At 42.8% G+C, this 27,196-nt stretch overlaps 1 protein-coding gene across 2 annotated transcripts; it reads left to right on the top strand.

The window, feature by feature from the left end:
* Window positions 1-3,098: 3,098 nt before the first annotated feature.
* Window positions 3,099-25,827, top strand: LOC141811351 (kinesin-like protein KIF1C). 2 transcript variants are annotated; one of them, XM_074699375.1, is made up of 29 exons: window positions 3,099-3,459; window positions 3,606-3,769; window positions 10,797-10,926; window positions 11,014-11,090; window positions 11,217-11,295; window positions 12,344-12,444; window positions 12,584-12,649; window positions 12,735-12,913; window positions 12,986-13,097; window positions 13,181-13,258; window positions 13,336-13,401; window positions 13,538-13,616; window positions 13,703-13,781; window positions 13,898-14,046; window positions 15,862-15,969; window positions 16,065-16,192; window positions 16,343-16,422; window positions 16,546-16,621; window positions 16,694-16,773; window positions 16,882-16,976; window positions 19,290-19,373; window positions 19,455-19,635; window positions 21,495-21,567; window positions 21,671-21,769; window positions 21,872-22,033; window positions 22,133-22,432; window positions 22,519-22,608; window positions 22,685-22,907; window positions 22,997-25,827. In XM_074699375.1, the coding sequence occupies exons 3-29, from the start codon at window positions 10,821-10,823 to the stop codon at window positions 23,812-23,814; spliced, it is 3,768 nt and encodes a 1,255-aa protein (XP_074555476.1). In that variant the 5' UTR covers window positions 3,099-3,459; window positions 3,606-3,769; window positions 10,797-10,820; the 3' UTR covers window positions 23,815-25,827. The 2 variants fall into 2 exon arrangements, with proteins under 2 accessions (XP_074555476.1, XP_074555475.1); XM_074699374.1 differs by having other exon boundaries at window positions 16,546-16,773.
* The last annotated feature ends 1,369 nt before the right edge of the window (window positions 25,828-27,196 follow it).

A 27,196-nucleotide genomic window follows, 5' to 3' on the forward strand; every position in this document is an offset into this window, starting at 1 on the left:
TTTTACTTTACTTTAACTTATTGTACTGAACATTGTCTAAAATTTTCTTTGCTTTACTTTTGTTAAATTTTACTTTTACTTTCATGTGATTAAATGTCTTTATTCTTATTTCCTCACATTTCATTTCACGTTACTGATTTTTTTCACTTAACTTACATATACTTGAGTCTTTTCTCATTTTTTCTTCCATTTTAATTTTTATCATATCTGACTGAGTTTTATTTTTGTTGTTGCTGTTTATCTTATGTTGCTTTTAAAGCTCGTAAAGTATTTATAATCTCATCAGGTTTGCTCACACCTTAAAACCTTGTTAGTTTCACAGTAAGGGTGTTATGTGTCAGTGTGACCAGCAGAGGGAGCAACTGCTCAGTATGTGTCTTCATTCAGCTGCCATGCTGACTTTGATTCTTCTTTATATTTATAGTTATATTGATATAATTTTTTCATGTTATATAACTTAAAAACAACACCGCCCCCTGTTTTTCAACTGAGTGATTACATCACAGGAGGACGCTGTACTGACCAATCACAGCCAGCTTATCTGTGAATCAAAGGAGGTCAAAGGTTACAGTCGGTGATGTCATAGACAGTGTGTGTGTGTGTGTGTGTGTGTGTGTGTGTGTGTGTGTGTGTGTGTGTGTGTGTGTGTTTCCTGACTTCCAGGTGTTTCCTGACCCCCTTTGTTTTACAGGAAACATTTCTCTCTCACACACACACACTTTGTCACACACCATGTCCGGGGACCTGAAACCTGTGTTGAGTGAAAGAACTGTCTGCTTAGTCGGAACATATTATCTCTGACACACACACACACACACACACACACACACACACACACACACAAAAGATGTTTGACAATGACTAATCGCAAACAGAAGCTCAGCTGATGTAAACCTGTTTACCTGAGATGAAGACAGACAGGGACAAAGTGTGTGTGTGTGTGTGTGTGTGTGTGTGTGTGTGTGTGTGTGTGTGTGTGAGTGAGCGTGAACAGAGCGTGTTAAGGTTGATTAGGCGGCGGCGCTTTCAGTCGGTCAGATAACGCCTCTGTCTGTCACGGCGTGTGAACTCTGCGCTCAGGTCACGCGGTCTGGATTATTGACGGATCAGAGAACAAACGGCTCACCTTCACTTTCACACACTCTGAGCTTTGAAGCCAGTGATAACCTCGCGTGCACGGCAATGCTGGAGCCTCATTGGCCGACACAGCTGTCAATCATGACATCACATCCCCTATTTTTATATCTACTAATAACTAAATGAAACCAATCAGCATGATAATGACTGTCTATAACGGGGGAAAAAAAGGGTTTTTTTGTTGACTGTTCGGATTTTAAAATTTGACCCATGGCCCATCTGCTCGAATGGTGAAGGCGGGGCTTATCCCCAATACTACAAACAGTCAGCAGGGGGAGCTCTTCTTACTCTGATTAAAATTAAAAATGTATTTGTTTAATTTTCTGTGCTGTACAGTTTGGCGTCAAATCGACACCTCATTCTTCAAACATTTTCTACATCTTCTGAGTGTTAGCGATGTTAGCTGTGTTAGCAGTGTTAGCAGTGGACACACCTGTATGTTAAGACAGCAGGTCTTACAGCTGTAAGGTGTTCCTGTTATTTTAGTTTCTGTGAATTCACATTGGATTTACAGAGATTTGTTCAGAGGAAGTAAAATATCAACAGAGATTAGAACGTTATTTACATTATTTTCACACCTGGTGGGGAAGGTGTCCCACAGGAGGTGTGAGCGACAGTGGATCAATAAACATTTCAGACATCCAGTTTATAATCTCCATACAGAGTGACACTCTGTCAGTTATAAAGGATCTGTGACTCAATCATCACAACTGTGTTCACACCTGTAACACGCACATCGCTCCAAAAACTTCCTGTGTGCGCGTGTCCCTGTTCCCAGTGCAACGTCACCGCAGTGGGACATGGTGACAAAGATCGTCTATACAGACAGTGGAACACAAATTCCAAAAGAGTGGCAGATAAAACTGAGTTTGAATCTGTAGAGCTGTCATTAATTATTAACTATCATCAACCCTCCTGGGCCGAAACGAATTATTATTATAGCTACTATCATTATTATTGTTATTATTATTATTATTATTATTATTATTATTATTATTATTATTGTCATTATCATTATTATTATTATTTCACTACTGCACATTTTGTACTTTCTGTTCAAACTGTATTCATCTACTCTTCATTTTATACCATCTTGTTCTGTCCGTTATTATTATTTTTTACTTTATTTTATTATTTTATCACTGCTGTGCACATCTGATTGGATGCCATCTGTACCTGTTTTGTGTCTTGTGTAATTAGAATAAAGTGGAATGCAGTATAATTTCATTATTATTATCATTATTATTATTATTATTATTATTATTATTATTATTATTATTATGTTTACTATTAATATTATAATCATCCTTTTTTTATTTTATTTTTTATTTTTTTTGCCATATACATTTTTTATTGAAGATTGTTTCAATGTTGTACAGCTTCAATCAGTTATACAAGCAATCACTTATTTCACTCTTCAGTATTACAGTTTTTTTTTTTTAAATTATAATAAAAAAACACTCACAAATAAAATAAAATTAAAAAAAAAAAAAAAAAAAAAAAAGAACAATACAATAGAACAGGGCCTTCCAAGAACAATGTTTCACTTTGGAAATTTTAGAAGTATCCAGTTTAAGTAGTCAGTTTAGTAGTGCAGGGATTCAAAAATCAGTCAAGTCATCTGAAAAGTCAAAGTCCTTAACAATTTCAATAAAAGGTCCCCATATTCTTTCAAAAATATGTTGCTTTGATTTACGGATGTACGTTATTCTTTCTAGAGGTAGGCTAGACAACATCTGCTATTAATCTATTTTTAATATCATTATCGTTTCACGTTTTTATCTATTTTTTTTTTTTTTTTTTTTTTTTTTTTTTTTAGTCAGGTAATTTTCCTCAGAGTGAGACGTCTGTTCGCGACTCCAGGGCGGAGCAACTCTGGCTCCGGGGCTGGCTCTCCGCGCGCTCCCTGCTCGGCTCCAGAGCTCCGCCGTCACGGGGACGCGCTCGCTCCCGCACGCTCACACCCGCCGCGCGGCCAGGCCACCGGCCAGCCTCTCTCCCCCTCTCTCCTCTGCCTCTTTTCCATTCTTAAAACTCACTTTTCCGTTAAAACTCACCGTCACACTCGGCGTACCGTTAACCTCCCCCCCGGAGCCCCCGGTCAGGAGCGGCACAGACTTCCACTGGGCCGGACGAACTCCCGGATCACCGAGTTTCTGCCGGACGTGCCGTGATTCTCCGCCCAGCAGCGGGCCTAACTTTCCTTCATTTTGTTTCCCTCCCTCACTTCTTCACCGACAGCCGCGGTAACCGGCCGGTGACGTCACCCTCAGAGAAAGTGGAGAGTCGGCAGCCGTTACACCGGAGAGACCAAATCAATAAGTAACCAAACTTTTTTTTTTTTCGTGCGTGACAGTGTGTGTGTGTGTGGGTACGTATGTGTGTGTGTGTGTTTGTGTGGTTGACGCAGCAGCGCCCCCACCCAACTTTCTGACTCTGACACCGTCTGTTTGTCCCGGTACCGACAGGCCCAGAACAGCAGGACCGGAACCAGGATCAGGACTGTGACTGTCGCCGGCCCGTTAATTTGTTTACGTGTTGTTTTGAAATTAACGGGGGAGAGATGGGGACTGTCTAACCGGATCAGCGCGTGGCTACCACGAGACTCACCGTTTCCTCGAGTCCGGTAGAGGTGAGTCATCCCCGGTAATACCCGGTACTACACACATAGGACATCTTCCGTTAATAACACGAAGACTCATAAAGAGAGTGTGTCTTCCACCTGTCTGCTCATCTACCTGTGAACTGTGACAGACTCAGAAAAGGTGTAACAGCATGTTAAAGTGTTTTTCAGACCCTCACTGTGGATTTTAAAGAGTTTAAATCTCTACAAAAACAACTTTTATTTAATCAGTACATCACTGAGAGTCAATTTCTGTCAGATTTAAAATAACTAATTTAAAGACAAAAGAGTGAAACATTCATTAAATAGTGTAAACAGTCTGATAATATGACCTCAGTGCTCTCAGTAAACAGTTACCTGTTGATTTAACAGCTCGTTTTCTGTAGAACACATCATGTTCTGGAGATGTGTTCTGTAAAACACACCATATTTGGTAAAAAAGGGAGTAAAAAATTGACATCTTCATCATTCAACTTTTTAAAATTGTGTGGTTTTAAAAAGAAAACTAAAAATTGCCAAAAATTGGAAATATAGAAGTATCGCAATTTAAAGGTAGAGTCTGCAGGATTTTCCTTAACACATAGAAAGTCAGCTGTCTCCTACCTCTATACATGTGTGTCGGTGTCTGTGTCAGCCTTGAACCCCCTCCTCTGCCTGTTTGTTGATGTTTTGGTTGTTTCTGAGTGGGGAGTAGCCGTTGTTACATCCGCCAATCACAGCCCAAGAAGTCCACAAGTGACTTTGCGTGTTGATAATAGTGAGTGGAAGAAGCTAACTTGAGTAGCTTTGATAGCGGACGCAGCATGGTGAAAGAAAAAGACAAGCACGGGACAAAGAGTGACACAAATTGACTTTTTGCTAGCCAGGTATGTGTCAAATACCCGTGATTAGCTTGTGCTAACATGCCAAGTCAGGTGTACAGCTCTCGAGTCCCATGTAGAAACACAATGCTACACATGGTTGCTGGGCTAGTTAGTGTGTTCACATAGTCATGGTCAGAGACTGTGGGTGTGTGCTGCTGCTGGCACTGAGCCAAGGGGGAGGAGCCTAGTTTGAATGTTGAGTTTACCAACAAGAAACGCAACTGCCGGCAGACCCTACCTTTGATTTGAATCGACAACCCAAAAAATATAATAAAAAGTACAAAAATGCATCCTTGTGACTGTAAAGGAATGGAAGAGTAGGCGATTTTCCATGCCGGGCATGAACGCAGCATTGCAAGATTATATATGTGAATTTAAAAAACTTTGAGATTTTGTTATTTATTAACAAATTGATATTTTTTAAGTGACATTGGTACCATATTGTTTCAAATGTGAAAGGTACCCATCCTTGTTTATAACACATACACTGTTCTGTAATACACCAGGTTAAGTTAGACAGAGCGTTTGGTTGCACCGTAAAACGCACCGTGGTTTGTCAAAACTCCACGTTCCATAACTGCACGGTATTTTGTTAAACCCAGTATTTTTCAAACACAGTGTTCCTTAAAAAATGTGGTTTTTAAATTTTTCCAAGTTTTGTGAAACGCACTGTTCTAAACAAACACACCTACCTCTGTGAAATGCACCGTGCTACAACACACATTTTGTTCTGTAACGCACCATGTTCTGCCAAGCACACAGTGTTCGTAAATTCACTGTGCTCCGTCCAACACATTGCGTTTTGTAAAGTGCATTGAGTTTTTGAAAAACACAGTGCGCTGTGAAATGCACCATGTTCTGTGAAACACACAGTTCTCTGTGGAACGCGCCGTGTGGAGTTTGAGGGAGCAGGAAAAAAGTCTGGGACTCTGTGTCTCGTGCTTTCACTCAGCGTTGTTGACTCCAGCAGCTGCACTCTTCTTCTCTCTGCTGTTAGAGCGTGTTCTGCTCACGCTCTGTTATTATTTTATTACATTCAGTCACACTGTCTCCATTTAAAGTCAACTCAATTAGCTGTTAGCATCTGATGTTAGCTGTATGGGCGCTGATGTAGATTTTGTCAGAGTGGTGGAGTGTTTTCTTCCTGATCCGGTGATGCTCCTGGGTTTAGCTTGAGGTTCACCTGCTTGATGAAACAGAGAGTGAAAAAACACTGGACTGACACACACAAAGATGAGCCGTCCACACACTTCTAGACACGTTGAGTTGCCGAGTTGCTGGTGTGTGAGAGTCAGGGCAACTTTCATAGGCAACGCTGACATCAACGCAGGTTCACCTTAACAGCGCTCACGTCCCCCTCTCTGTCCCGCTAAAGTTAGCCTGTGTTGCTAAAGTGGCTCCCAGCAGGAATCCAAGTTATGTGTGTGTGTGTATGTGTGGGTGTGTGTGTGTGTGTGTGTGTGTGTGTGTGTGTGTGTGTGTGTGTATTTTTAGCAGAGTGCTGTTTGTGTGTTATTAGCTAACAGCACAGAGTCAATAACATGATGGAGACTTTATCCCTGTGTTGGATTAAAGAGACACGATTGAGCCACATTGCTTCTCAACCAATCACAGCGTCTCATAAACATGATGATGTCATCAGGAAGGAGGAGCTAAAAGTTGACTTGTGAATTTATTTAATGAGGAACTTCAAACGATTTGTGGAGGGTTGTTTAAAGCACCTGAAGATAAAACCAGATGGTTTAGGAAAGCTGAGAGGAGTGAGAACCAGATTTTACTGTTCCTGTAAAAGGAGCTCATCTGTCCCACTGCACCTGAAGGCGTCTCACCCGTCCTACGGCACCTGAAGGCAGCACACAGTCAGCGAGGTGTGACCTGTCCGGTCATCTGTCAGCCTGACTCAAACGCTCACAGAGATGTTCTTCACTGACTGTGGCCGAGCTGCTGCTATGTTTAGCTGTGTGTGTGTGTGTGTGTGTGTGTGTGTGTGTGTGTGTGTGTGTGTGTGTGTGTGGTATGAAGACCATTCATTATCACATTCCTGTAGAGAGGCCTGCACATGGGAACGTCTGTGTGCGTCTCCACAGGAATGAAAACACCTCGCCGTCTGAGCGGGCAGATGTGTTAAACATTTATTAACAACTAGTTATTACTAACCAATGACTTTTTATTAATAAACAGTGATTAGTTATTAATAATCAGTTACTTCACATTACTAAACAGTGATTGGTTATCAACAACTTGTGACTACTAACCATAGAGCTTGATAGCTCTTTTCACATTTGAGTAGCTGAATAGTGAGAGTAAACGCTGTCAGAGTTAGCATAGTCATCATAGCATCATGGTCAGTTTTAGCTTGGATTTTGTATAAACGTGGCCAGAGTTAGCGAGATTATTCCAGTTATACGGTCAAATTTGGCATCTTTTTAACTACATAGTCCGAATTATTATGGTTATTCAAGTTATATGGGCAAAAACTGCATTTTTTTACTACATAGTCAGAGTTAGCATGGTTGTTGCAGTATCATTCAGTATTAGCATGGTCATTATGTGGTCAGAGTTACATGCTGACAAAAGTAACATGGTAAGTTGGCAAAGTGATTATAACGTAGTCAGAATTAGCCTTTATTTTGGCTACAAAGTCAGAGTTAGCATACTTATTCTAGTAATATGGTCAGAAATAGCATTTTTTTTAGCTTTATAGTGAGAGCTAGCATGGTTGTTCCAGTAGTGGGTTCAGAGTTAGCATGGCCATTATGTGATCAGAGTTACATGGTGACTATACTAGCATGGACAGTTGGGGTAGCTATTATAACTTGGTCAAAGTTAGCAGGCTAATCCAGTTGTATGGTCAGGATTAGCTTTCTTTTTTAGCTATCTAGTCAAGTAAGCATAGTTATTCCAGCAGTAGGTCAGAATTTGCATTTTTTTTGGCTTTGTAGTCAAAATTAGCATGTTAATTCCAGTAATATGGTCAGAAATAGCATTTTCTTTTAGCTACATAGTCAGAGTTATTATGGTTGTTGCAGTTATCAGTCAGACTTAGCATTATCATAATGTGGTCAGAATTACATTCTGACTATAGTAGCATGGTCAGTTAGCGTAGTTATAAAAACATAGTCAGAGTTTGCATTGTTATTTCAATAATATGGTCAGAAATAGCATTTTTTTAGCTACCTAGTCAGCATTAGCATGGTTTTTCCAGTTATATGGTCAGAATTAGCCTTTTTTAAGGTATGTATTCAGGCTTAGCATGTTAATTTCAGTAACATGGTCAGAAATAGCCTTTTTTTTAGCTACGTACTCAGAGTTAGCATAGTAATAACAGTAATATGGTCAGAATTAGCCATTTTTTAATCTATGTAGTCAATAAGCCTTGTTATTCCAGGTCAAAGTGGTGGTCAAAGTTAGCTTTTTTTAAGCTATGTTTTTAGAGTTAGCATGATTATTTCAGTTATATGGTCAGAATTAGCCTTTTCTTTAGCCACATAGTCAGAGATATCATGGTTGTTCCAGTGATATGTCAGGAATAGCATTTTTTTTTTAGCTACGTAGTCAGTTAGCATGGTTGTTGCAGTTATCAGTCAGAGTTAGCATTATCATAATGTGGTCAGAGTTACATGGTGACTATAGAAGCATGGTCAGTTGGTGTAGTTACTATAACATGGTCAGAGTTAGCATGGTTTTTCCAGTTATATGGTCAGAATTAGCTTTCTTTTAGTTACATAGTCAGAATTAGGATGGTTATTCCAGTATTATAACCCGAATAAGCAAGTTTTTAGCTATGTAGTCAGAGCTAGCATGTTGTTGCAGTAATCAGTCAGTTAGCATACTCATTATATGGTCAGAGTTTCATGGTTACTTAAGTAGCATGGACAGTTGGCGTAGGTATTCTAACATGGTGAACAAGATTTAGCGTAGCCATTGTGATAACTTTGTCAGAGATAGCATGGTTATTTCAACAAGGTCCGAGTCAGTGTAATAAGAGTTGGCATGCTATTGTGAGATGTTTGATGTTAACATAGTGATTGTAGCTAGCATGGTCAGAGTCAATGTGGTTATTTTTGTAATATGGTCAGAGTTAGCATATCAGAGCTAGCGTTGTCAGAATAATCATGGCTATTGGTGTAATATGGTCAGAGTTAGGGAGGTGAGTGGTCGTGGTCCTATTTAAAGGGACTCATGTAGTGCAAGTGTGAACACAGCTAAAGTCAGACTGGTGTCATGATAGCTAGGCTAACAAGCTAACAGAGTTAAACCTGGTGACTGTTAGTGTGAGCGATTAGATCCACTGAGTCAAACACACCTGAACCATCTCAGACTGAAGGGAGGGAATGTTTCCTTAAGACTCTGAGCTGCACACTGGTACAGTTTCCATAGTCTGTGTGTGTGTGTTAGTGTGTATAAGTGTGTGTGTGTGTAAGTGTGTGTGTAGGTTGTGTAATTTTTGGCTGACAGATGGAGCGGGTTGGCTAAGAGTGGACTGTGTAGCTGGGAACCACAACTGCCTCTGGAATGTCTCTGAAGCTGGAAAACTGTGTGAGTGTGTGTGTGTGTGTGTGTTGGTTGTGTGTGTGAACAGTGTGTTTGATCAGCTGGCTAGTTAGGCTAACGGTAGCTTTAAAACTAGCTGGGCCTGTCAAACCAGACACAATGAAACCCCTCTGTGTGTGTGTGTGTGTGTGTGTGTGTGTGTGTGTGTGTGTGTGTGTGTGTGTGTGTGTGTGTGTGTGTGTGTGTGTGTGTTGGGATGTCTGTGCTGTGATGTCACCGTGTCTGCGGTATGCTGGCTGTTTGATCACCTCAAACGAGAACAATAAGACGAGCAGCGTGCAGTATCTGTGTCTGCCATCTTGCCTGTGTGTGTCTTTGTGTTGTGTGTGTGTGTGTGTGCTTGACATGTTGGTGCAATTTTAATCTGTATTGACACAGCAAACACACACACATTTTTTGTCCTGTGAAGTTGTTACCTGGTTGTTCTGCATCATGTGCGGCGCCTGAAGCTGTGACGGCGCCGGAGGTTTGTTTTTAAAGTATATATCTGAGTGTGTGTGTATGTGTGTGTGTGTGTTGGAGCTTAGAGGCAGTCACACACTCTTCCTCAGAGTGCAGACAGAGGTGTATCCTGCTTTTAAATGTAGTGTGTCCGCTCGTCTGCAGCAGCAGCAGCTCAGGTATGTGAGGAATGACCTGAGATCAGCTGACTCCTTTGTTTCTCTGTAACTAAAGACACGTGTGAGAACGGCTACTCTCCATCTGCCGCTAAAGTCCCAGGATCCTTTAAGTCCAGGGAACCTTTGAGTCCCAGGAACCTTTAAGTCCCAGGAGCTGTGAAGGAAGTGTGTTCACATACGACCTGCTCCATGGCATTAATGCTCACTTAGCGTGTGCGTGACTTCTTTTGTTTATGTTTGCATGAGCTTCCTGGGTGTGTCTCCTTTGTTGTTCTTGCTCCCCTCTCTCAGACAAAGACAACACACACACGTTATTTTAGACGGGCAGCACAGGAAGTGTGTGTGCCTGAGAAAAAATGACTGGAAAGAAATGTTAAAAAAAAAAAAAGAATTAAGGAAGGTTGGTTAAAATTATTTAAAAAAAGGTAAATTAAGGGTCTGAAACTTTCCAACTTCCTGTTTTATTTTGAAAGGAATTGAACAACTTTGGCTCTGTTAAGTTTGTGTGTGTCTGTGTATGTGTGTGTGTGTTTCATACATGTGGAAAGAATGTAACTTATGTGTTTATTACAGACCGCGGAGGGCTTAATGACAGATCAGTCTTACATACACACACACACACACACACACACACACACACACACACACACACAAACTTGGTGTGTGTGTGTGTGTTTAAGCTCCTGAGGCGGGGCTTTCGACAGACTGACAGAGACAAAAGAGAGTTCAGAGGAGATGAAAAAAGAGCAGCAGAGAGAAAAAAAAGGAAGAGAGAGCAAGTTTGTATCCATGGCAACGAGGAAACAAAACAAAGTACAGGAAAGGAAAAAAGAAAGGACAGTTTTTGTCCTACATTTCCCATGATGCACCCGTAACACACTTTTTTTGCAGTCATTACAGTAACATCTGTGAAAATACTGCACCGTGAATTTAACTATTTTCCTCCATAAATGTCTTTTTGTAAGTGTCTGACTCTGCTCTCTGATTGGCTGCCCTCAGGTGGGGTGGGCGGAGCCAAAAATCATGGCAGGCGCTTCAGTGAAGGTGGCAGTGCGAGTGCGCCCATTCAACTCGCGTGAGACGGGACGCAATGCCAAGTGTGTGATCCAGATGCAAGGAAACACCACGTGTAAGAGGCCACACACACACACACACACACAACACACACACACCTGTCCGTACTGTGTGTCAGTAATCACATAAATTACTCTTTCAGGCATCTCGAACCCCAAACAATCCAAAGATGCAGCCAAGAACTTCACCTTCGACTACTCCTACTGGTCACACACTACGGTAACCCCACACACACACACACACACACACACACACACACACACACACACACACACACACACACATTTCTAGTTACAACCCTAGTCTCCACTCTAATCAGAGGTGTGTGCGTATGTGTGTGTTCAGGCAGAGGACCCTACCTTTGCGTGTCAGAAACAGGTGTATAAGGACATCGGAGAAGAGATGCTGCTGCACGCCTTTGAAGGTACAACAGTAGTGCTAACATGCTAATGCTAATTGTTCAAATTAGCATGAATGATGATGTGAATTGTGCGGTTGACACGGGTGCTAATGCAAACAATGCCGACATGGACTTTAGTGGTGATGCTTATAATGCTAATGCTAGCTTAAGCTCTTTATGCTTAAAGTATGTAACACTGATGCTAATGCCAACTCTCCAGATAGATCTAAAGCTAAGGGAAAAAATAATATTTGTGTTTATTAGTGGTGATGCTAATAATGCTAATATTGCTAATGAGCGTATTGAATTTGCTTGGATGGTTGCATGGGAAAATTGTATTGTATTGATTTTAGATGAAGAAAAAAGTTCATAAAAGTTAAAAACATCAAAGTATGCTAAACATATGCAGGCTAACAGTTAGCTTGAGAAGCTGTTATAGATTTCAGAGTTGATGCTTATAAATTTAAACAGCTTATATTGCTAATGAAAATATTGAAATAGTTGGCATGATGGAAGTAAAACACAGCTGTTTTTACTTTAGCTGAAGAAAGGAGTTCTTAAAAGTTAAAGACATTTAATAATGCTAAAGGTATGTGGGCTAACAGTTAGCTTCAGAGGTTGTTTTGATTATATTCAGTATAATCATACAGATGATAATGCTAATCCTGCAGACCTATTCAAAGCTACCGATTCAAATAGATTCATGGATTTAAGTGGGGATGCTAATGATGCTACTGATGCTAGCAGTGCTAAAGGAAATGTTGTAACTGTTGGTTTAAAGGCAGTTAGAACTGGTTTTAGGGGTTTTAGATGATGGTAGGAGTTGTTTTTGTGTAAAGGTGTTAAACTGTGCTAATGCTATATAAGCTAACAGTTAGCTTCAGAAGTTGTTTGGGTGCTGGTTTTGTTAGCAATGAAGAAAATGCTGCTGATGTTTGCACTGCAGAGTTACCATTAACTCTTTGTTACCCTGAAGCTATGCTACATGCTATATATGCTAGCATGTGCTAACTATGACTTAGCTTTGACCCAGTTTCATGTTGACATCCACCTCTGCTGCTCCTGTCTACAGGATACAATGTGTGTATCTTTGCGTACGGACAGACGGGCGCCGGTAAAAGCTACACCATGATGGGTAAACAAGAGCCGGGACAGGAGGGGATCATACCACAGGTAAACACACACACAGACACACACACACAAACTGTAAACATGCTGAGAAGGCTCTAGTGGACACTCAGGGAACTGCAGGTTACTTTAACATGGTACTCTGAGGGAACTGACTCTCATCTTTCTGTCCCTCTGTCTCCAGCTGTGTGAGGACTTGTTCCAGAGGACAGGACAGAACTCGGATCCTGATCTGACCTACTCTGTGGAGGTAAACTCATCCTGATTGGTCAAACTCACAGAGAATCTCCCAGTGGGTGTGGTTTAACTGGACGCTATGCCCCTCCCCCCTCCAGGTGTCCTACATGGAGATCTACTGCGAGCGAGTCCGGGATCTGTTGAACCCCAAATCCCAGGGGACTCTCCGGGTCAGGGAGCACCCCATCCTGGGCCCCTATGTGGAGGATCTGTCCAAACTGGCTGTGACAGGATTCCCCGACATCCGGGACCTGATGGACGCCGGAAACAAAGCTCGGTCAGTGTCAGTTGTGTCTCCAGGTGTTTGCGTCTGGACGTGTCTCTAACTCTGACCGTCTCCTCCTCACAGGACGGTCGCTGCCACAAACATGAACGAGACGTCGTCCAGGTCACACGCCGTCTTCACCATCGTCTTCACCCAAAAACGCCGAGACCAGATGACCAGCCTGGACACTGAGAAGGTGTGTGTGTGTGTGTGTGTGTGTGTGTGTTGGTTACAGTGTGTTAGTGTTTGTCAGACTGATTGAACAGTGTGTGTTTGCAGGTCAGTAAGATCAGCCTGGTGGACCTGGCAGGAAGTGAGCGAGCCGACTCGTCTGGGGCAAAAGGCACTCGACTGAAGGTCAGAGGTCACAGCTGAGTCACTGTGTGCAGCACGTTTTGTTTAGTGTTTGTTTACAGTCTGTTTGTTGTGTGCAGGAGGGAGCAAACATTAATAAATCTCTGACCACACTGGGGAAGGTGATCTCAGCTTTGGCTGAAATGGTAAGAAACATCTGATCTGTATGAAAAACACTTAAATCAAAGCTCCTCTTCACAAACAGACTGAGCCCTGTCCTCCTGTCCTCCTGTCCTCCTGTCCTCCTGTGCCTCTGTCCTCCTGTCCTCCTGTCCTCTGCAGCAGAGCAACAAGAAGAGGAAAAGTGACTTTATTCCATACAGAGACTCTGTTCTCACCTGGCTGCTGAAGGAAAACCTGGGTGAGTTTGAGGACAGTTAAAAACTACTTGCTCCCAGATCTCTACTGTACTGTATCTTTAAATTTGAACCTGTGTGTGTGTTTCAGGAGGAAACTCTCGAACAGCAATGATTGCTGCTTTAAGTCCTGCTGACATCAACTATGAAGAAACACTGAGCACTCTGAGGTCAGATACTGGACCAGTCCTTTCATCTTGTAGAAACAAAGTCCGTCATTAACTGTCATTTAGTGTGAGAACACAGTCCTCTTCACCTGATCTGACCCGGTCTGATGTGGTTCCAGATATGCTGACCGTGCCAAACAGATTCGCTGTAACGCTGTGATCAATGAAGATCCAAACGCCAAACTGATCAGAGAACTGAAGTCCGAAGTGGAACGATTAAGAAATCTGCTGTTCTCCCAGGGCCTGCAGGAGCTGCTGGATAACGAAGGTATACACACAGTCTGCTTTCCATATAAACACTGGCACACTCACAGTCTGCTATTCATAAAAAACACTGGTATACACACAGTCTGGTATTCATAAAAAAACTGGTATACACACAGTCTACTTTCACAATAACACTGGTATACACAAAATTTGCTTTTCATATAAACACAGGTATACACACAATTTGCTTTCCATATAAACACTTGTATAAGCACAGTCTGCTTTCATTAAAAAAAAGCTGGTATACACACAATTTGCTCCTTATATAAGCACTGGTATACATACTGTGTACTCTTTATATAAACACTGGTATAAACAAAATCTGCTTTTCATATAAACACTTGTATAAGCACAGTCTGCTTTCATAAAAACACTGGTATACACGCAATTTGCTTTCCATATAAATGCTGGTATACACACTCTGCTTTCATAAAAACACTTGTATACACACAATTTGCTTTTCATATAAATTCACACAATCTGCTTTTCATATTTACACTGTTATACACACAATCTGCTTCTTATATGAACAGCGGTATACACACCATCTGCTTTTCATTTAAACACTGGTTATCGCACAATCTGCTTTCTTAAAAACAGTGGTATACACACAATTTGCATTTTATATAAACACTGGCATACACACAATCTGATTTATATATTAACACTGGTATACACACAATCTGCTGCTTATATGAACACTGGTACACACACAGTCTACTTCTTATTTTAAAGCTGGTATACGTACTGTGTATTTGTTATATAAACACTGGTATACATACAGTCTGCTTTTCATACAAAAGCTGGTACACAGACAGTCTGCTGTTCATTTAAGACATGGTTTACACATAGTCTACTATTAATATTAACACTGGTATACACACAATCAGTTATTTAATGATTCCCAGGCAAAAACATAATAAAGTGTTCTACATATCATCACAACAATACACCTGGTGAAGTCTACTTTAAAACAGGTGAACACATGCAACTTCACATATAAACTCTTGTTTTTTTTACAGTCTAACACTTTTTATAAACACGGGTATACACACATTCTGCTAGTCATATAAACACTGGTATACACACATTGCTGTATACGTTTTATTGATACATACATGTGAGTTCACATACAAACACTTATATGCAAACACTGTGGTATACACACGTCGTGTACCATACATATCCACGCAGGTATACACACAGCATAGTTTAAATATTGACTCTTTTTTACACACAGTGAAGTATACATATAGAAACTGGCATACACACAGTGTCATATCCATATTAGAGCTGATATAAACATGTGTTGAATACATATTAAACACTAGTGTAGACGCAGTGAAGCATTCATAGAAACACTGGTATACACATGTCAGCATTGGTGTACACCCATAACCATGATGGTCCACACTAAGTGAAGTTCTCCTTATAAACATATATACACTGGTATACACATGGTGTCCTGGTGTACACTGATGATAAACTGGACCCCAACTAGTACACACACTGTGTAGGGTATATACAGTAATTGAAGTCGTTGTACACACACTGAGCACAGCGCCATGTTTGTCTGCTCGCAGACATATTAATGTAAACAGGACGCTCAGACACACACTTTCATTATTCAGGGTGTGTTTGAGGTTATTTAAAATGTTTGTATGCACGGCATGTCTATGTGAGGTATGTTCATGGGCGGGAGTTAGAGACAACAGCAGCTGTGTATGTTTGTGTGTGTGTGTGTGTGTGTGTGTGTGTGTGTGTGTGTGTGTGTGTGTGTTGTAATGAAGTTGAAACCTGACTCTGCCTCTTTCAGCCAACAACAACAACGGCCCCCTGGCTGCTGCGGGTTTGCCCCTGTCTCCGCTGCAGCTGACACTCACAGCCAATGGGGTTGCACCCAAGAATGGCTCCGCCCCTCCAGGTGTGTGTTGGGTTTTTCCCTCATTTGAATGTTGTTGTTTTTTTTTGTCACAAAGTATTTACTGTCAAAAACACGCCGTTTTACGTCCTCTGTAGGATCTGAGCCGGCCTCAGCTGGAGATGCTCCTGCTGACCCTGATCAGCTGATAGAGGATGGGGAGGACGGCGAGGAGGCGGAGCCTAGGGAGAACATCAGCAAAGAGGAGGCAGCTGAGAGGCTGATGGTGAGATGAGAGTTCTTTGATCCTGATTGTTAAACCTTTCATGAAGCTGACACTGAAACACACTCTCTCCTTCTTGTGTGTGTGTGTGTGTGTGTGTGTGTGTGTGTGTGTGTGTGTGTGTGTGTGTGTGTGTGTGTGTGTGTAATGTAGGAGACAGAGAAGATCATTGCAGAGCTAAATGAGACGTGGGAGGAGAAACTGAGGAAGACAGAGTCGATTCGTCTGGAGAGGTAACTTCTCAGGCTCAGGCTCACGGCTCAGACAGCCCCTGGTGGACACTATGGGAACTGCAGTTCATCCTTAAATCAGTGAAAAGTTCTGTTTTACTCATGAAGCATCTCTCTGTGTCTCAGAGAGTCCCTGCTGGCAGAAATGGGTGTGTCCATCAAAGAGGACGGAGGGACTCTGGGCGTCTTCTCTCCTAAAGGAGTGAGTAAACCTCAGACGTCACTGACGGTTCGGCCATGTTTGACTCTAACGCTCCTCTTTGATCTGTTCCAGACGCCTCACCTGGTCAACCTGAACGAGGACCCTCTGATGTCCGAGTGTTTGCTCTACTACATCAAGGAGGGCTTCACCAGGTCAGAGCTGGTCTCAATCTGACTGATAATCCCTCAGATTACAGTCTGACATAATTTCACACAGGTGTGTCCAGGTGCAGGTAAATATCTCTGTGGTGTGTGTTTCAGAGTTGGACAGCAGGACGTGGACATCAAGCTGTCCGGTCACTTCATCAAAGAGATTCACTGTGTGTTCGTGAGTGAGACCAACGAGCAGGGGGAAGGTGAGACGCTGTCACTGAGCATGCTCAGATCGCCCTCTGGTGGTCATTTTTTTAAAGGCCTGCTGCTGTTTGAAAGAAAGACAGTAATATACCTGATCAAAACTTTAAGACCAGTTTAAAAAATTGCATTTCTTGGTTTATTGAAGACAACGGAGCGTAACAGTCTGTTCATTAGCTGATCAACAGTTTAAGACCACAGCCAAATCAAAGTAATTTCCTGTCAGGTCTTCACTCTGTCATGACCTCCTGATGGCAAAGGCTAAAAATCTTTCTCTCTGTGAACGTCGTCAGATTACTGAGCTGCATGGCTTCTCAGAACGCGCCATTGCTGCTGGTTGGACCAAGGTTATAATAGTTAACCAAAAAGGAAAACTAAAATTTAAAATACAACTAAAACTGTCTTGTGTTCTCAAAACTAACTGAAACTAACCAAAATTAACGACAAAATGTCCTTCATTATCGTTTTTGACAATATTAATAGCCTTTAGCCTTTAGCATTCGAGATAGCTATTAGCTCAACTAGCATTTGCATAGCCTACCATTCGCGGAACAAAACAAACAAAACCAAGTTACACCACATACACAACGTGAACAGCTGATGGTGCTTGGTGGAAACAACACGTGTAAAAAACAACATCATTAACTTACATTTATACTTTGCTGCCAGAGGAGGAAACGAGTGCGTTGAGTGTCCACAGCTGCATACTCAAAATCCGGGCCGATTTGAGTACATAATCCGGGTACTTTTGCATACTCATTTTTCGGGTACTATGCATACTGTTTTTCATTTTGACGCAGTATACTCAAAATTTTGAGTATTTGAGTATGGAAGTATGCGATTTAGGACACACCACAAGTTTCTAATTATTAAAGCTGATATTATATTGTTTTATATAATTTATGTCAACATTATTTTTATATAACTTATGTTTATATTTTTATACTAAGTTTATATTATTTTCTTGTGTTTAAGGCAGCAGCCAACAGTTCAGTATCAGCATTGACTGAGCAGTGAGCACTATGTTGGACTGGAAAATAACCTGAATCTAAGCCTTGTTGCAAAAAATCAAAACTAAATAAAAGCTAGAATGCCTGCTCTAAAACTAGTTAAAACTAAACTGTAATGGGAAAAAAATGTCAAAACTAACTAAAACTAAACTATAATGACAAATCCAAAACTATTATAACCTTGGGTTGGACGCAGTAAAACAGCCGTTTTGGATTTCTTCAAAAATCCTGGGGGTTACAGAACAAAAAAGTCCAGAGTTAGACCCAAAAACATTTCACCAGAGCTGAGCCGGAGGATCTGATTGGCTGTCCGTCAAACGGGACCATTCTCATCTCCTTCAACGCCTCAGAAGCTCCATTTCCAACAAGCCGTTCAGTTCAGTTCCTAGTATGACACGCTTTAAGCGACTTTTCCTTTGACTAAAACAGGTATGGGTCCCAGATTTACCGACCTGTACCGTCCCACTTTTTTGTACCCTTCCATTGGGGTACCACTTGCCTCAAGAAACGTCACTTCCTGTCAGATTTAAATCTCCAGTCGACGTCCTGATGAGAATTTTCTTTACGTTTGGAAAATGGTGTCACCAAACATTGGCGTCCATTGTTGCGCTTTTCTTCTTCGTTGGATTTATTGGTGGGTTACTCTGTGTTCTGCTGCTGTGCCGTCATGCTAGCTGATGCAGCTATCAGCATCCGGCTCACACGCCTCCTACTAAGAAGGTTGGCTGTTGGAAAATAGGATCAGGCTTTACTGATCCAAACTGTACCAAATTGTACCGAACCGTACCGGACCACTTAGTGGAAACAGGGCTAAACTGTGTGGGAATAACTGGGTTTCTGGACTTCTTTCAGAGGAATCAGCTCACTCTTTGGGACCATGATCTAAATCACTCTGAGAAGAGCTGTGGTCTCGATCTTTTGATCAGCTGATGATCAGCTGGTTGTTCTGTAACTTTACGTTCAACCTTTTTAAGATCCAACCGCGAAGAAGTTTATTCTTCTGATTTTTTAACTGGTCTTCAGATTTTGATGAGGTGTGCGTGTGTTACCTGAGAGTCTGTCCTCTCAGAGACAAAAGTTTCAAACATGAAATCCAGGTGTGTCTGCTCAGGTGACTCTTTCTTCTTCTTCTCTTTCTGTAAAAGCTGCCCTGAAGTCCGTCAGGTATCGTTTAACAGTCTCTGATCCCGCCTCACGCTCGCACCATGTGATCCCAACATTCCTCCTCCTCCTCCTCCTCCTCCTCCGTGTTGTCTCCTGTGTGTGAAGACGTGTGTTAAAGTTTGTCCTCATGTGTGTCCTCAGTGGTCGTCACCCTGGAGCCGCTGATCGGAGCGGAGACGTACGTTAACGGGAAGCAGATCACCGAGGCCGTCATCCTCAAACAAGGTGAGGGTCAAACCAGCGGCGGCTAAATCAGAGAGGTAAACGCTAGAAGTTCACATCTTCACGACCCGTCTGTGTTCCCAGGAAACCGCATCGTGATGGGGAAGAACCACGTGTTCAGGTTCAACCACCCCGAGCAGGCCAGGCTGGAGAGGGAGCGCAGCGCCACGGCCGAGCAGCAGGGGGAGCCAGAGGACTGGAACTACGCTCAGAGGGAGCTGCTGGAAAAACAAGGCATCGACATCAAACTGGAGATGGAGAAGAGGTAAAGAGAAGTGACTGACAGGGGAGAGCAACGCTGACAATACTCAATAGGGGAGACCAGGGACACTTGTAACATTTTTGACACTTCTGTCTCTTACTGTTTTTTTTTTTTTTTAAACTTTTTAAACTAAATATCTGTGGTCCTGCAGAGTACAAGACTTAACCCTAAAATGCAAAACATATGATATTTGATACATGATTTTCACAGATCTCTATTTCACCAAAATGATAGAGGTGTGAAAAAATATCAATACAACAATATATCACGATACAACTACACTGAATATCAATATTTTTGTAAAAGTAAAAATTCATATTTTAGCTGAGTTGAAAGTAAAATACAACCTACGCACCTCCACTGTGGTAGATGGCGCCAAAGAGCTACTCTGCCATATGTTGGCCATGGACTGTATAATGATCGCAAAATATATTTCAATATTTTATTCCTAACATTGATGATAAGGGTTTTAATGTTGATAGTATGAGATTTTTTTTATAAGAAACACTGATTGCAACATTAGTTTAATGTCACAGTTGTTAAAGTGACAAACTTGATGCACTTTATGTTTTCAGGTTAAGTCTATCAATCTAACAATGCAATTGATTTTCAGTATTTCAAAAACGATAAGATAGAAAAGTTGTTTTCAGTCAAGTAGTTTTGACTTTATTTGTTCTTTTAAAGTTGATAAATATTGGTGTGGTTTCCATAAACATTATATCTATTTTTTAGTGCTGTCAGGCGATTAAAAAAATTAATCTAATTAATTACAGGATTTGTACCTAATTAATCTAATTAATTGCATTTTAATCTCATACCTGCTCAAGGTCCCAAAATAAAGAATTTTAATTCCAGGACTTTAAAATTATATTAAAAGACGTTAAAATGTTTTAAAATAAGGTGGGAATATATACAACACATTTTTAGGTACCCTGAGGCATAAGGAACACATGAAAATAGTTTTATGGTTCTATCTTTACAAAATCTACACAGTCCTGTGCATAAGATAAGCTGATATGATTTTTAGGACGGTTTTTGCTTCTGTCACATTTTTACTTGATGTGGACTCAATTTTCACTGCAATATGAACTTCTATACTTCTATGAGGTCAGGAGAACCAGGGCTACAGGCTAAAAACTGAGGAACTATGTACAAAACACTTTATTCAAGTCTTGGATCAAAGAAAAGTGAAGTATTTTCAGTTTAACATGCTCTGAACACACAAACTGTTGCTCATTGGTGCAGAGGGGCCCCAAGCTAAAACATGACACCAGGAAGATGGAAGGAAATTTTCAAAGAATTCTTTAGATTTAAATACAGGACAAATATCGATCATTCAGGGCTTGTTTAAAACAGTAAAGTGTGTAGAATTATCTGTTTTTTACAGAATTGAGCAAACGGTTGATTTTCTGCAGATTTTCAGATTTTTTTCTCAGTTAACTGTGTAGAACCTGCTAAAACATTTTTTTTAAGTATTTTTTGAGGATTTTGTTATAATGTTTTGGTTGAGCAAGCTATATGTGCCCACTGATGATGTCATAGACTTAACCCATTTGTTTTATAGTCACATTTTACCCCAAGCAAGTTTGTTACAACTGTCCCCGATTGCGTTATCAAGAAGCTAGCTTAGCTAACAGCTAAAATATTACCACAAACAATCTGAATGAAGCAAAGCTGAACAGACACATGAGAAGGACTAAACTGAGCATGCTCAGAGGGAATCAGGTGATTCCTAACTGGTTTCTGGGTGGAGCAATTGCAAGTGTTACGAGTGACCCCAGTCTCCCCTACCACTATTAATCTGTGTGTGTGTGTGTGTGTGTGTGTGTGTGTGTGTGTGTGTGTGTGTGTGTGTGTGTCAGGCTGCAGGACATGGAGATTCAGTACCGTAAAGAGAAGGAGGAAGCCGATCTGCTGCTGGAGCAACACAGACTGGTACACCTGTTCACCTGCATCAGCTGATCTGTGCGATGATTGACAGCTGAGTAATCATCTGTTATTAACGTGTGTGTGTGTGTGTGTGTGTGTGTGTTTTCAGTATGCAGACAGTGACAGCGGGGATGACTCCGACAAACGTTCCTGTGAGGAGAGCTGGAGGCTGATCTCCTCACTCAGAGAGAAACTACCTGCCAACAAGGTACCTCACCTGTCCCACCTGTCCCACCTGTCCCACCAGTCCCACCTGTCTCTGTACCTGTCCCTCTTCCTGCCTCACCTCTGTGTGTGTGTGTGTGATCAGGTCCAGTCCATAGTGAAGCGTTGTGGTCTGCCCAGCAGCGGGAAGAGGAGGGAGCCCCTCAGAGTCTACCAGATCCCTCAGAGGAGACGGATCAGCAAAGACCCCAAACGGGTCACCATGGAGGACCTCCGCATGCAGGCCGTGAAAGAGATCTGCTACGAGGTCTCACACACACACTCACACACACACTTTCTGATGTGTTGATTCCTGGCTTGATCCAGTCGTCTTGACGTGCTCCTCTCCGTGTGGCGCCCCCTGCAGGTGGCTCTGGGAGACTTCCGTCACTCCCGCCAGGAGATCGAGGCGCTCTCCATCGTCAAGATGAAGGAGCTGTGCCGCATGTACGCCAAGAAGGACTCCAACGAGAAGGAGAGCTGGAGGGCGGTGTCCCAGGACGTGTGCGACACGGTGGGCATCGGGGAGGAGAGGAGCCCCCCCGCGGAGGAGGGAGGAGGGGGAGGCGGAGAAGGAGGAGGAGGGGAGGAGAAGGTGGAGGGGGGAGGGAAAAAAAATGTGTACGACCTGAAGGCTCACATCGACAAACTGACCGACATCTTAGAGGTGAGCTCAACGTGATGACGTCAGAGGAGGTGTGTTTACCTGTGATGATGTCAGAGGAGGTGATGATCTGTGTGTGACTCCTGCAGGAGGTGAAGCTGCAGAACAACATGAAGGATGAAGAGATCAAAGCTCTGAGAGACAGAATGATCAAGATGGAGAGCATCATACCTGTCCAGGTACGTCCCCACATCTCCTCCCGGCCCCCCTGAGGATGCTGGGAGTCCGGCTGACGTGTCTCTGTTCTGTTTCCAGGACGACTGTGTGAACGGGGAGGAGGACGGGTCGCCACAGAGAGAAGGAGACGTGACGGAGAACAGCAACGCGCAGCCCGAGGTCCGGGTCAAACGTCTCATGGACGAGGACCCGGCGTTCAGGAGAGGGCGCCTCCGCTGGCTGAAACAGGAACAGCAGAGGATCATGAACCTGCAGCAGCAGAACATCACCAAGAAGCTGAGAGGGCAGAACCAGGCACAAGGTGAGAAGGTCACATGACTCACACAGGTCACATGATCAGTAACAGGTCACATGATCGTCCAAACTGAGCCCCGTGTCCCCTACCTGCAGGTCAAAGCACACCTGTGGTTCCTGTTCACCTCCCCGGGACAGGACGCTTCATCCCGCCACAGGAGTGCAAGCTCAAGTTCCCCTTCAAGAGTAACCCCGCCCATCGGTTGTCATGGGGACCAGCTAGCGCCGCCCTGCAGGCTCTGGGTCTCGGGGAGGGAGGTGGGGGGGAATGGTCGGAGCAAAAAGTGGACGGAGAAGGAGGGGCATCTCCCTCACCGCCACCTCAAAGTCAGTCTCCCGGTCTTTTGCCAACCCCCATACAAGCCCCGCCCCCTCGCATGCGCACCCCAAGTCCTCATCGTGCCTGGCAACAGCGTAACCAAGGCAACCAGGGCGGCTTCTTTCAGCACCACCAGGGGAACAACCAAAACTACCAACGACGCTACCGCCGCAACTCTCTGGACAGCTCCTCCCACAGCAACGGTAACCCTAACAACGAGCAGAATCAGGGGGGCGGCGGTCACCAGGGGCGATCGAGACAGAGGAGGGGGGCGTCACCAGGGCCAGGCGGGAGGGGAGGAGGCGGAGGAGGGAGGGACAGGGACAGAGACAGAGACGGAGGCTTCCATTATACCCACCACCAACCCCATCAGTACCACCACCACCCCTACTACAACCCCCACAATGCACCATTCCATCCCGGGCCCCACCCTAACTACCACAGCCTGCCTCGCTCCGGAGTCCCGCCCCCTCCTCCCGATATGCTGCTGGCGGCAGGGCCACCACAGGGGGGGTGGGGCTTCACTACCCCCCCTAGGATGAGACGACAGTTCAGTGCTCCAGACCTCAAAAATAACAAGGAGACCCCCATCTGACCTCTGACCCCACCTGACAGCAGGGAGCTCTCTGATTGGCTGCAGGGCACAGGACAGTCCTGATGCTGTACAGAACAGGCTGTGTGTGTGTGAGTGTGTGTTTGTCTTTATATACTTGTGAGGACTAAACCCTGATGGACAGTCTGCGTTTGGAGGGCTCACACACGAAGGAGGGACAGAGTGGTGTCCTCAAGAAGTGCTAAAGACATTTATGTGTGAATGTGTGTGTGTCTGTGTGGTTGAGGTTGTCTTTACACACTTGTGAGGACCAAACCTGCAAACGTTTCTTGGAGGACATCCAGAGAAATATTTTGAAAAGCTCCTTGATGAATGTTCAGGACTTTTAAGTGATAGCTAGACTCTTTGCTCCCATCTAGTGGTAGATTTCTGTTTTGGAAATGGTCGTCCACACAAGCAACTTCCAGAACATTGTCCTCATAAAGTGTCAAAGACAAGTATGTGTGTGAGTGTGTGTGCACTTTTACAGTACTGTCAGGCCATCGCACACCCCCTGTATCTTCAATCCTGCTGTTAATGTGTGTGTGTGTGTGTGTGTGTGTGTGTGTGTGTGTGTGTGTGTGTGTGCGAAGCTTGCCCCTAGCCTTCATATTAGCAGTTAGCCACAGTGACACTGTGTTTGATGATGGATTGTGGTTGCCGTGGCTACCAAACAGGACGTCTTTAATTTTGACGTTCTGCGCCAGATCCGTCGTTTTTAACGTTTGAGTTTTACTTTTATTTCCTGCTCCTGATCAGAGGTTTAGGTCTGAGGTGTTAGCTCTCATGGGGGATGAAGCACGTTGTTGTTTTTTTACAGGTGGATGTTTGTACTGAAATTAGTTTTAGCTCTGCCCCTCCAAGCCGCTGTCAGCTCAAAAAGGTAACTAGGCTGATCTGTGCTGGTTAGCTGTGGCTGCTCTGAAGCAGGGAGAAGGATGCTAATTAGCCATGTAGGCTAACATGTCAAGTGATAAAATGGCATGGATGGTCAAGTTTTGCACAGGTGAAGTATTAGCTTAGCTTAGTTAGCCCACCAGGGCAGCATTCATGTTGTACAGGACTCACAAATAAAAGAAAACACAACTTATCACTCTAGCAAAATGAACTTGTTTCCAAGTTTGACAGTTTGAAGCTCATATTTCCAGACTCTCCTGTACAACTTGAATGCTGCGTCGTCGAGAGCTACAAACCAAAGAGAGCTGCTCTGTGGCACCCTCTGCAGGAGAGCAGGAGCTGCTGTACAGATGGAGGACTGACGTGGTCGTGTAGAGACGGACTGGCATGTTGAATCTTTTTAAAGAGGTGTGTGTATATCTGAAGTGTACTCCGTTATTTTTTTGTTTTCTTTTGTTGAAGATGAATTTATTTAAAACAGGCTGCGACACCTTCACTGTCTCTGGCAATCGTGGGAAATGTAGAAAGTGATGCCTCATGGGAGATGTAGTGGTTCTTACCTATGAAACAGACGTGGGAGAAATATGATGGATTATGATGTATGTAGGGCCATGTGAGCTGGGAATTGTGTGAAATGTAGGAAGAGACAGAATGAAGAAGAAAGTGAGTTGAAATAAAAAAACACTAAGACATGTTGGGTCCTCATGTGATGGGACTAAAAGAAAAGACTGCTGTCTTCACTGACGCCAGGAAGCTGGACATCTGTGGCTTTGTCTCATTGGATGATGCATTCAAAGACATTTATAAGACTTGGGACACTCAGCTTCATGCACACAAACACTGGTAGGATCATGTTTACAGGTTTATCATCAGGGTTTGGATTTTAGAGTATTAGAGAAACCAGAACAACAACCATGTCTAATAAACACAGATGAGACGATCCACTAGGTTCACTATGATCCTGAAATATTTCATGATTTTAAAAATAAGACTGAGATGATTAAATAAGCAGCTTAATGCTCTGCTACATCATGTCTGATCAATAAGTCATTGATTGTTTGATGACCAATCGTTTGGTCATGTCTGATTGTTCACTCGTGATTAATCGATTAATCATGTCTGATTGTTCAGTCATAATTAATTGATTAGTCATGTCTGATTATTCAATCATGATTAATCGATTAATCATGTCTGATTGTTCAGTCATGATAAATCGATTAATCATGTCTGATTGTTCAGTCATGATTTAACAATTAGTCATGTCTGATTGTTCAGTCATGATTAATCGATTAATCATGACTGATCGTTCAGTCATGATTAATCGATTAGTCATGTCTGATTGTTCAATCATGATTAATCAATTTATCATGTCTGATTGTTCAGTCATGCTTAATCGATTAGTCATGTCTGATTGTTCAGTCATGATTAATTGATTAATCATGTCTGATTGTTTAGTCATGCTTAATCGATTAGTCATGTCTGATAAATTGGTCATGATTAAGTGATTGGCCATGTCTGAATGCTGAGTCATGATCGATTAGTTATGTCTGTCTGTTCTGTCTTGGTCATGATTGATCAATTAGTCATGGCCGATTTTTTGGTCATGTCTGATCAATTTGTGACATCAGATTGCTTGGACATGTCTAATCGTTTGCTTATGTCTAATCGTTCAGTCATGTCTGCTCAGTTGGTCACGTCAGATGTTTGTTTATGTCTGATCGTTCAGTCGTGTTTGATCATTGAGTCATGTCTTATTGTTTCGTTGATCGTTTGGTCATGTCTAAAGCTGTTAATGGTGCATTCACTTTCCCTTTGGAAAGTAGGTCATTAAATCACTGCCAACCAGCCAGAGATTTCCAGCTATCCACGTCACCTTGAACGCAGCGTCAGAGTGTGACCCCGCCCCTGAATGATGACATGTTTACTGTCAGGAAAAGCTGGGAGTCAAGCCCCGCCCACTCAAAGCTGGGCGGGGCCAGTATTGATGAACAGAGCATCTTTTTGCTCAAACAGGAGAACCAACCAATGGGAGTGCTCACCCAGGCTGGGAGCGTCGCCATGGCAACGATTATGATGATGATGATGAAGACATCAACACAATAGTTGATTGTGATTGGTCCGAGAGTCATGACATCAGCAGGAGTGCTTTTCTCCTTCATTTTGCTGTTTTTCGTGGTTTGACCAATCACAGGACAATCTTCTTACCGCTGCCCCTGCTGGGCATGATGGGAAATGATGTTTCCTTTTTATCGTATCTTTTTTAATTTTTCTTTTTTTTTAATTTTCCATCTCTGGGTTCTGATTGGCTGTTTTCTTTTCTTTGTGTACTCATTTGCTTCCTGCTTTTTCTGAGAATTTAACCTCGCCTACGTGTTTGCGTTGTGATGTCATCACGTCATCACCTTCAGTAAAAACAATATTTTAAAGTTTAACCGTCTGAGTGTTTGATGCTGCTGAAGGTGCTCCTCTTATGCAACTGCCCGTGTGT

Source organism: Halichoeres trimaculatus, unplaced genomic scaffold (genome assembly GCF_033239565.1).
Source record: "Halichoeres trimaculatus isolate MK-OKI-2021-1 unplaced genomic scaffold, fHalTri1.1 fHalTri1_scaffold_22, whole genome shotgun sequence".
In the NCBI taxonomy this organism is placed as follows: Eukaryota; Metazoa; Chordata; class Actinopteri; order Labriformes; family Labridae; genus Halichoeres; species Halichoeres trimaculatus.